Raw genomic sequence first — 11,426 nt, 5'->3', positions numbered from 1 at the left:
CTGATCTACTGTCCAAGCAGTAGGATGCAGAGCTTCAGCCAGGGCCTGGGGACAAGGATGGAAAAAATACATTTAAAAGGGGCAGGAAGTGTGTACCCAGTCTGGGAGGAGGGAATTTCAATCCAAATCATCACCCCCATTTCACAAATCCCTAGAGCCACAGGTGCAGCAATAGACATTATGGCTCCGTCCAAACATCTGGGAAAACCAAGGAATTTTTAAAAAACATCCTCTATGTTTAGGAAGGCCAACTAGAGAGAAGAGACATGGCTCCCCTTGTGTATCTAACACTCATTCATCGGATGCAGAGTACTGCCCACTCTACACTGCCCAGCCATGAGTACAACACTGGCAAGGCTGGCATTTATTGCCCATCTCTAGTTGCCCTGAGAAGATGGTGATGGGCCCTCTTACTGAACCACTGTTAGTGGTCTGATATGACTGAGTGGCTTGCTAGGCCACTTCAGAGGGCAGTTAAGAGCCAACCACGTTGGTTTGGGATTTGAGTAAGGGTAAAGACGGCAGGTTACTTTCCCTAAAGGACATTAGTGAACCAGTTGCATTTTTAAAACAATCCAACATCTACACACTTCAGAAATATCATCGTTGAAAATGTGCTGCGCTGTGTGGTGGGATCAGTCAGCACTTAGAGTAAGAACAATGGAGATTATAAATCCAATTGTCAAAGAGAGATATTTCAGCTTAGTGTGGGGTCCATCTTCGACCTGAATGTTGCTCACATTATTGCAACTCAAGTATTCAGGTTATAACCACAAGATGGCAGAAACAGACTAAATACAACATGTGCTAGCAACCAATGCTACAATTGGCCCCAAAATATCTGCGAGGACAAATCAGCCAGAAAAAACAAAGTGAGGACTGAGTGGATCCAGCTGCTCTTTGATGATAAGATCCTACAGATGGGACCCTATTTTGCTTTTAATTCAGTTCTTAAATTAGCCATTACTGATGCACAGCACATAAAAACATCACAATAGACTAGTTTTTCAAACGGCGATTTCATGAGATTCCCAAGATGTCTGCAATTATTGACTAATATTTTATTCCTGTAGTTGGAGAGTAAAACGTTTCTGCAATGAAGGAACCGTTCCTTCTGGGTGGAGACCCGAAAAATCTCAATATTTACAGGGGGTCCCCCACACAGGAAAGTTTGAAAGTAATTGCACTATGGTACAAAGGTATATTAACAATGGTACATTAACAATGGTACATTAACAATGGTACATTAACAAATTTCAAACAGGTGCTTACCCTGAGAACTCAGCCTTACATGGGGAGCAGCTCCTAAGAATGGTTTTATATCCCAGTCAGTCACAGGTCCTCAATAATGTGGGTGACTAAAGGTAGGTGTAAATGTCACCAATTGGTACCTTAAAATATGTTGTTTTATTTTTGGGGGGTGGTAGGCAGAGAGCACTGAGATATTGGGCAGCTAATGATGCCTGCACCTGATGAAGGTGGAGGGACAGGTCACTGTACAGGTCATAGTGTAGGATGCGTGTGACAAACAAGAATATCTGTCTCTATTTCATAATGTGTTTTACAAGAGTGAGAATTACCAAGGAAACAGTCAGAAGGAGGAAGACTGGCTAATCTGTTCCCCTTCCCAATGCAGGAGAGCTGCAGTCCTACTGCCACCTAGGCAGCACCTACACCAGGAATCGAAACAGCTCAGAGACATTACCTCTTAGCCATTAGGATCTCTGCTTTTTTGCCCTCCAGTTAGAGTACGTTCAAAGTGCAACACGGGCCATCTACCACTCAGTGTTCAATGGAATCATTCTCCTATCTATCATCCTATGGTGAATGTAACCCCTTCACCTAAACTGTACAAGACAATCGATCATTTCCATGAAATTTCCCCATTAATAGACAGCTGCACAACATAGAAAAAGAAACAACTGTTCTGCACGCCAGGGCTCTCAGTCGATATCACCATAAGCTCAGCCCCTCAGAGTCAGGCTGCTATCAGTAGCGGGATGACCAGCTATGTCCAAGCTGTGCACTTTTTAGGAACTAACCTCGTCATCAGGCTGCTCACTTTCAGTTTGGTTTAGTTTCCCTTTTAATTTGGGACCACAAACATCAAATGTTTTGAAAAGTCTCTAATACAGTACACACTGCAGTATACCTGTAAATATACCATGCAACACATTAACCCTTGCAACCTCGGTTTGTGATAGGCTGTTGACTTGATTGGATCATTTAGATTTGCATATACAATCGCACAGCCCAACCCAAAATTCCAGTAGCCCGATTGGACAGATTTGACGCCAGGTTAAGGTATTGTTCAGGCCAGATTCACCAAGAACCTCAAATCCATCACACAGCCAAACATCACCATTATCTCCACAGAGTGTTACAAATTACTGAATAAAAGGAGGCGTGAAACAATCTTTACAATAACATCCCAACATTTCAAGTCACCGCATTATTTTCCATTGGGAGATCAGTGCCAGTGAACCCTCAAACTAGCTGCTGACTCAGTTGTTCATCTTATTGTGAAAGATGAACTGGGTAGAATTTATTCAAACTTTTATTGCCATTCAATAAAAACCTTTAATGGAAGAATGTTCCCTTAGTTCAGCACAGCAGATAAAAAATTGACCAATTGGAGCTTGGCTGAAGACAACTGAAAGGTCAATTTGTGGCCTGCTGCTCGGACCCAACTGCAGTCAACGTATCCCAGTTGATAGAGTCACCACGTTCCCCACCCAGGTAACGCCACCATCCTGCCCTCCCCTCCTCCCCACGTAACGCCACCATCTTGCCCTCCCCCCCTCCCCAGGTAACAGCACCACCTTGCTCCTCCCCCCATTAATGCAACCAATTCACCCCAGGTAACACCACCTACTCACACCCTCACTCAAGTAATGCAGCCAACCCCCACCCCCCCCACCAGTAACGTTCACACGACCCCCCCATAGTGTAACCCCACCATGGGGCCTGCTCTGCACCCGCGCCCCCAGAATTCAGCCATTCTCACCGACACGAACAGCAATCTCACTCTGGCTGCAGCAGAGTTACCAAAACTTTAAACTCCTAGTTCGTGCCTCAAACCTCAGCTATCTGGGTGATGCCACAGGCTGCTGAGAAATGCCTGGGCCACCGTCCAGAGTCACCTTGCTACAATCTTTGTCAGTCTGACCCCAGCTGACATAGTCCACAATTAAACCATTTGGGAATGAAAGCTGCAAACTCCCGCTTACCTGTACGTTGTGTGTGGAGCAGAAACACCTGGCAGAGGGAATTCTAAAACTTCCAAAGTCAACTCGGAATTCTCATTGTTTGATCCCTTTACTTCCAAAAAGTCCGGGTTGAAGCAAAAGGACGGAGTGTCTGTCACGGGGGACACTTCAAATCGAAAAACACCTTCAATTTAAAATGGAGAATCTTGTGAACACATCTCAACCCAAGTAATTGCCCAACCCATAGAACAGTCACATTCAACGCATTAAACAGCCACATTCAAACTGTGTAACAGTTACATTCAATACACCAGCTGACCAGGTGAGTGTGCTGTGGTGTATAGGATTCCCAGGGATCAGCCTCACCAGGTGAGTGAGCTGCAGGGTATAGGATTCAACAACAACAACTTTCATTTATATGGCGCCTTTAACGTAGTAAAACGTCCCAAGACACTTCACAGGAGCGATATCAAACTAAATTTGACACTGAGCCACATAAGACATCAGGGCAGGTGACCAAAAGCTTGGTCAAGGAGGTAGGTTTTAAGGAGCATCTGAAAGGAGGAGAGAGAGGTAGAGAGATGGAGATGTTTAGGGAGGTGATTCCAGAGCTTAGGGTCTAGGCAGCTGAAGGCACGGCCGCCAATGCTGGAGCAAAGGAAATCAGGGATGCGCAAGAGGCCAGGATTAGATGAGTCAGAGATCCTGGTGCGTTGTCAGGCTGGAGCAGGTTACAGGGATAGGGAGAGGCGAGGCCATAGAGAGATTTGAGAACAAGGATGAGAATTTTTAAATCGTTGCCGGACCAGGCGCCAATGTAGGTCAGCGAGCTCAGGGGTTATGGGTGAACGGGACTTGGTGCGAGTTAGGATATGGGCAGCAGAGGGTGCAAGGTGTGAGGCCGGCCAGGAGAGCATTGGAATAGTCAAGTCTAGAGGTAACAAAGGCATGGATTAGGGTTTCAGCAGCAGATGAGCTGAGACAGGGGCGGAGACAGGCTATTTTATGGAGGTGGAAGTAGATGGTCATGGTGATGATCAGAAGCTCATTTCAGTGTTAATAAGGATGCCAAGGTTGCAAACAGTCTGGTTCAGATTCAGACAGTGGCCAGGGAGAGGGATGGAGTGGGTGGCTAGGGAATGGAGTTTGTAAAGGGGGACCGAAGACAATAGCTTTGGTCTTCCTAATAATTAGTTGGAGCAAATTTCTGCTCATCCAATATTGGATGTTGTACAAGCAGCATAACAATTCAGAGGCAGTGGAGGGATCAGTCTCACCAGTTAAATGTACTGCAGAGTGTAGGATTCCCAGGGACCAGGTGAATGTACTGCAGAGTGTAGGATTCCCAGGGACCAGGTGAATGTACTGCAGAGTGTAGGATTCCCAGGGACCAGGTGAGTGTGCTGCAGAGTGTAGGATTCACAGGGACCAGGTGAATGTACTGCAGAGTGTAGGATTCCCAGGGACCAGGTGAATGTACTGCAGAGTGTAGGATTCCCAGGGACCAGGTGAATGTACTGCAGAGTGTAGGATTCCCAGGGACCAGGTGAATGTACTGCAGAGTGTAGGATTCCCAGGGACCAGGTGAATGTACTGCAGAGTGTAGGATTCCCAGGGATCAGGTGAATGTACTGCAGAGTGTAGGATTCCCAGGGACCAGGTGAATGTACTGCAGAGTGTAGGATTCCCAGGGATCAGGTGAACATGCTATGAAGTGTAAGATTCCCAGGGACCAGGTGAATGTACTGCAGAGTGTAGGATTCCCAGGGACCAGGTGAGTGTGCTGTGGAGTGTAGGATTCCCAGGGACCAGGTGAATGTACTGCAGAGTGTAGGATTCCCAGGGACCAGGTGAACATGCTATGGAGTGTAGGATTCCCAGGGACCAGGTGAGTGTGCTGTGGAGTGTAGGATTCCCAGGGACCAGGTGAGTGTGCTGTGGAGTGTAGGATTCCCAGGGACCAGGTGAGTGTGCTGTGGAGTGTAGGATTCCCAGGGACCAGGTGAGTGTGCTGTGGAGTGTAGGATTCCCAGGGATCAGGTGAATGTACTGCAGAGTGTAGGATTCCCAGGGACCAGGTGAGTGTACTGCAGAGTGTAGGATTCCCAGGGACCAGGTGAATGTACTGCAGAGTGTAGGATTCCCAGGGACCAGGTGAATGTACTGCAGAGTGTAGGATTCCCAGGGATCAGGTGAATGTACTGCAGAGTGTAGGATTCCCAGGGACCAGGTGAGTGTACTGCAGAGTGTAGGATTCCCAGGGACCAGGTGAATGTACTGCAGAGTGTAGGATTCCCAGGGACCAGGTGAATGTACTGCAGAGTGTAGGATTCCCAGGGACGAGGTGAGTGTGCTGTGGAGTGTAGGATTCCCAGGGATCAGGTGAATGTACTGCAGTGTAGGATTCCCAGGGACCAAGTGAATGTACTGCAGAGTGTAGGATTCCCAGGGACCAGGTGAATGTACTGCAGAGTGTAGGATTCCCAGGGACCAGGTGAGTGTACTGCAGAGTGTAGGATTCCCAGGGACCAGGTGAATGTACTGCAGAGTGTAGGATTCCCAGGGACCAGGTGAGTGTACTGCAGAGTGTAGGATTCCCAGGGACCAGGTGAGTGTGCTGTGGAGTGTAGGATTCCCAGGGACCAGGTGAGTGTGCTGTGGAGTGTAGGATTCCCAGGGACCAGTTGAGTGTGCTGTGGAGTGTAGGATTCCCAGGGACCAGGTGAGTGTGCTGTGGAGTGTAGGATTCCCAGGGATCAGGTGAATGTACTGCAGAGTGTAGGATTCCCAGGGACCAGGTGAATGTACTGCAGAGTGTAGGATTCCCAGGGACCAGGTGTGTGTGCTGCAGAGTGTAGGATTCCCAGGGACCAGGTGAATGTACTGCAGAGTGTAGGATTCCCATGGACCAGGTGAATGTACTGCAGAGTGTAGGATTCCCAGGGACCAGGTGAATGTACTGCAGAGTGTAGGATTCCCAGGGATCAGGTGAATGTACTGCAGAGTGTAGGATTCCCAGGGACCAGGTGAATGTACTGCAGAGTGTAGGATTCCCAGGGATCAGGTGAACATGCTATGAAGTGTAAGATTCCCAGGGACCAGGTGAATGTACTGCAGAGTGTAGGATTCCCAGCGACCAGGTGAATGTACTGCAGAGTGTAGGATTCCCAGGGATCAGGTGAATGTACTGCAGAGTGTAGGATTCCCAGGGACCAGGTGAGTGTGCTGTGGAGTGTAGGATTCCCAGGGATCAGGTGAGTGTACTGCAGAGTGTAGGATTCCCAGGGACCAGGTGAATGTACTGCAGAGTGTAGGATTCCCAGGGACCAGGTGAATGTACTGCAGAGTGTAGGATTCCCAGGGACCAGGTGAGTGTGCTGTGGAGTGTAGGATTCCCAGGGACCAGGTGAATGTACTGCAGAGTGTAGGATTCCCAGGGACCAGGTGAACATGCTATGGAGTGTAGGATTCCCAGGGACCAGGTGAGTGTGCTGTGGAGTGTAGGATTCCCAGGGACCAGGTGAGTGTGCTGTGGAGTGTAGGATTCCCAGGGACCAGGTGAGTGTGCTGTGGAGTGTAGGATTCCCAGGGACCAGGTGAGTGTGCTGTGGAGTGTAGGATTCCCAGGGATCAGGTGAATGTACTGCAGAGTGTAGGATTCCCAGGGACCAGGTGAGTGTACTGCAGAGTGTAGGATTCCCAGGGACCAGGTGAATGTACTGCAGAGTGTAGGATTCCCAGGGACCAGGTGAATGTACTGCAGAGTGTAGGATTCCCAGGGATCAGGTGAATGTACTGCAGAGTGTAGGATTCCCAGGGACCAGGTGAGTGTACTGCAGAGTGTAGGATTCCCAGGGACCAGGTGAATGTACTGCAGAGTGTAGGATTCCCAGGGACCAGGTGAATGTACTGCAGAGTGTAGGATTCCCAGGGACGAGGTGAGTGTGCTGTGGAGTGTAGGATTCCCAGGGATCAGGTGAATGTACTGCAGTGTAGGATTCCCAGGGACCAAGTGAATGTACTGCAGAGTGTAGGATTCCCAGGGACCAGGTGAATGTACTGCAGAGTGTAGGATTCCCAGGGACCAGGTGAGTGTACTGCAGAGTGTAGGATTCCCAGGGACCAGGTGAATGTACTGCAGAGTGTAGGATTCCCAGGGACCAGGTGAGTGTACTGCAGAGTGTAGGATTCCCAGGGACCAGGTGAGTGTGCTGTGGAGTGTAGGATTCCCAGGGACCAGGTGAGTGTGCTGTGGAGTGTAGGATTCCCAGGGACCAGGTGAGTGTGCTGTGGAGTGTAGGATTCCCAGGGACCAGGTGAGTGTGCTGTGGAGTGTAGGATTCCCAGGGATCAGGTGAATGTACTGCAGAGTGTAGGATTCCCAGGGACCAGGTGAATGTACTGCAGAGTGTAGGATTCCCAGGGACCAGGTGTGTGTGCTGCAGAGTGTAGGATTCCCAGGGACCAGGTGAATGTACTGCAGAGTGTAGGATTCCCATGGACCAGGTGAATGTACTGCAGAGTGTAGGATTCCCAGGGACCAGGTGAATGTACTGCAGAGTGTAGGATTCCCAGGGATCAGGTGAATGTACTGCAGAGTGTAGGATTCCCAGGGACCAGGTGAATGTACTGCAGAGTGTAGGATTCCCAGGGATCAGGTGAACATGCTATGAAGTGTAAGATTCCCAGGGACCAGGTGAATGTACTGCAGAGTGTAGGATTCCCAGCGACCAGGTGAATGTACTGCAGAGTGTAGGATTCCCAGGGATCAGGTGAATGTACTGCAGAGTGTAGGATTCCCAGGGACCAGGTGAGTGTGCTGTGGAGTGTAGGATTCCCAGGGACCAGGTGAATGTACTGCAGAGTGTAGGATTCCCAGGGACCAGGTGAGTGTGCTGTGGAGTGTAGGATTCCCAGGGACCAGGTGAGTGTGCTGTGGAGTGTAGGATTCCCAGGGACCAGGTGAGTGTGCTGTGGAGTGTAGGATTCCCAGGGACCAGGTGAGTGTGCTGTGGAGTGTAGGATTCCCAGGGATCAGGTGAATGTACTGCAGAGTGTAGGATTCCCAGGGACCAGGTGAGTGTACTGCAGAGTGTAGGATTCCCAGGGACCAGGTGAATGTACTGCAGAGTGTAGGATTCCCAGGGACCAGGTGAATGTACTGCAGAGTGTAGGATTCCCAGGGATCAGGTGAATGTACTGCAGAGTGTAGGATTCCCAGGGACCAGGTGAGTGTACTGCAGAGTGTAGGATTCCCAGGGACCAGGTGAGTGTGCTGTGGAGTGTAGGATTCCCAGGGACCAGGTGAGTGTACTGCAGAGTGTAGGATTCCCAGGGACCAGGTGAATGTACTGCAGAGTGTAGGATTCCCAGGGACCAGGTGAGTGTACTGCAGAGTGTAGGATTCCCAGGGACCAGGTGAGTGTGCTGTGGAGTGTAGGATTCCCAGGGACCAGGTGAGTGTGCTGTGGAGTGTAGGATTCCCAGGGATCAGGTGAATGTACTGCAGTGTAGGATTCCCAGGGACCAGGTGAGTGTACTGCAGAGTGTAGGATTCCCAGGGACCAGGTGAATGTACTGCAGAGTGTAGGATTCCCAGGGACCAGGTGAGTGTACTGCAGAGTGTAGGATTCCCAGGGACCAGGTGAATGTACTGCAGAGTGTAGGATTCCCAGGGACCAGGTGAGTGTACTGCAGAGTGTAGGATTCCCAGGGACCAGGTGAGTGTGCTGTGGAGTGTAGGATTCCCAGGGACCAGGTGAGTGTGCTGTGGAGTGTAGGATTCCCAGGGATCAGGTGAATGTACTGCAGTGTAGGATTCCCAGGGACCAGGTGAATGTACTGCAGTGTAGGATTTCCAGGGACCAGGTGAATGTACTGCAGAGTGTAGGATTCCCAGGGACCAAGTGAATGTACTGCAGAGTGTAGGATTCCCAGGGACCAGGTGAGTGTACTGCAGAGTGTAGGATTCCCAGGGACCAGGTGAATGTACTGCAGAGTGTAGGATTCCCAGGGACCAGGTGAATGTACTGCAGAGTGTAGGATTCCCAGGGACGAGGTGAGTGTGCTGTGGAGTGTAGGATTCCCAGGGATCAGGTGAATGTACTGCAGTGTAGGATTCCCAGGGACCAAGTGAATGTACTGCAGAGTGTAGGATTCCCAGGGACCAGGTGAATGTACTGCAGAGTGTAGGATTCCCAGGGACCAGGTGAGTGTACTGCAGAGTGTAGGATTCCCAGGGACCAGGTGAATGTACTGCAGAGTGTAGGATTCCCAGGGACCAGGTGAGTGTACTGCAGAGTGTAGGATTCCCAGGGACCAGGTGAGTGTGCTGTGGAGTGTAGGATTCCCAGGGACCAGGTGAGTGTGCTGTGGAGTGTAGGATTCCCAGGGACCAGGTGAGTGTGCTGTGGAGTGTAGGATTCCCAGGGACCAGGTGAGTGTGCTGTGGAGTGTAGGATTCCCAGGGATCAGGTGAATGTACTGCAGAGTGTAGGATTCCCAGGGACCAGGTGAATGTACTGCAGAGTGTAGGATTCCCAGGGACCAGGTGTGTGTGCTGCAGAGTGTAGGATTCCCAGGGACCAGGTGAATGTACTGCAGAGTGTAGGATTCCCATGGACCAGGTGAATGTACTGCAGAGTGTAGGATTCCCAGGGACCAGGTGAATGTACTGCAGAGTGTAGGATTCCCAGGGATCAGGTGAATGTACTGCAGAGTGTAGGATTCCCAGGGACCAGGTGAATGTACTGCAGAGTGTAGGATTCCCAGGGATCAGGTGAACATGCTATGAAGTGTAAGATTCCCAGGGACCAGGTGAATGTACTGCAGAGTGTAGGATTCCCAGCGACCAGGTGAATGTACTGCAGAGTGTAGGATTCCCAGGGATCAGGTGAATGTACTGCAGAGTGTAGGATTCCCAGGGACCAGGTGAGTGTGCTGTGGAGTGTAGGATTCCCAGGGACCAGGTGAATGTACTGCAGAGTGTAGGATTCCCAGGGACCAGGTGAGTGTGCTGTGGAGTGTAGGATTCCCAGGGACCAGGTGAGTGTGCTGTGGAGTGTAGGATTCCCAGGGACCAGGTGAGTGTGCTGTGGAGTGTAGGATTCCCAGGGACCAGGTGAGTGTGCTGTGGAGTGTAGGATTCCCAGGGATCAGGTGAATGTACTGCAGAGTGTAGGATTCCCAGGGACCAGGTGAGTGTACTGCAGAGTGTAGGATTCCCAGGGACCAGGTGAATGTACTGCAGAGTGTAGGATTCCCAGGGACCAGGTGAATGTACTGCAGAGTGTAGGATTCCCAGGGATCAGGTGAATGTACTGCAGAGTGTAGGATTCCCAGGGACCAGGTGAGTGTACTGCAGAGTGTAGGATTCCCAGGGACCAGGTGAGTGTGCTGTGGAGTGTAGGATTCCCAGGGACCAGGTGAGTGTACTGCAGAGTGTAGGATTCCCAGGGACCAGGTGAATGTACTGCAGAGTGTAGGATTCCCAGGGACCAGGTGAGTGTACTGCAGAGTGTAGGATTCCCAGGGACCAGGTGAGTGTGCTGTGGAGTGTAGGATTCCCAGGGACCAGGTGAGTGTGCTGTGGAGTGTAGGATTCCCAGGGATCAGGTGAATGTACTGCAGTGTAGGATTCCCAGGGACCAGGTGAGTGTACTGCAGAGTGTAGGATTCCCAGGGACCAGGTGAATGTACTGCAGAGTGTAGGATTCCCAGGGACCAGGTGAGTGTACTGCAGAGTGTAGGATTCCCAGGGACCAGGTGAATGTACTGCAGAGTGTAGGATTCCCAGGGACCAGGTGAGTGTACTGCAGAGTGTAGGATTCCCAGGGACCAGGTGAGTGTGCTGTGGAGTGTAGGATTCCCAGGGACCAGGTGAGTGTGCTGTGGAGTGTAGGATTCCCAGGGATCAGGTGAATGTACTGCAGTGTAGGATTCCCAGGGACCAGGTGAATGTACTGCAGTGTAGGATTTCCAGGGACCAGGTGAATGTACTGCAGAGTGTAGGATTCCCAGGGACCAAGTGAATGTACTGCAGAGTGTAGGATTCCCAGGGACCAAGTGAATGTACTGCAGAGTGTAGGATTCCCAGGGACCAGGTGAATGTACTGCAGAGTGTAGGATTCCCAGGGATCAGGTGAATGTACTGCAGTGTAGGATTCCCAGGGATCAGGTGAATGTACTGCAGAGTGTAGGATTCCCAGGGACCAGGTG

General features: G+C 50.5%; 1 protein-coding gene across 1 annotated transcript in view; it reads right to left on the bottom strand.

Moving 5' to 3' along the window:
- Positions 1–11,426, bottom strand: part of LOC137299459 (dedicator of cytokinesis protein 7-like) — a 174,570-nt gene that overhangs the window by 123,276 nt on the left and 39,868 nt on the right. The window contains 1 exon segment of the mRNA XM_067968199.1: positions 3,231–3,393. Within this exon segment, the coding sequence (XP_067824300.1) occupies positions 3,231–3,393 (163 nt within the window).

Source organism: Heptranchias perlo, chromosome 29, assembly GCF_035084215.1.
Source record: "Heptranchias perlo isolate sHepPer1 chromosome 29, sHepPer1.hap1, whole genome shotgun sequence".
Classification (NCBI taxonomy): Eukaryota; Metazoa; Chordata; class Chondrichthyes; order Hexanchiformes; family Hexanchidae; genus Heptranchias; species Heptranchias perlo.
This window is presented reverse-complemented; position numbering and strand designations above follow the sequence as displayed.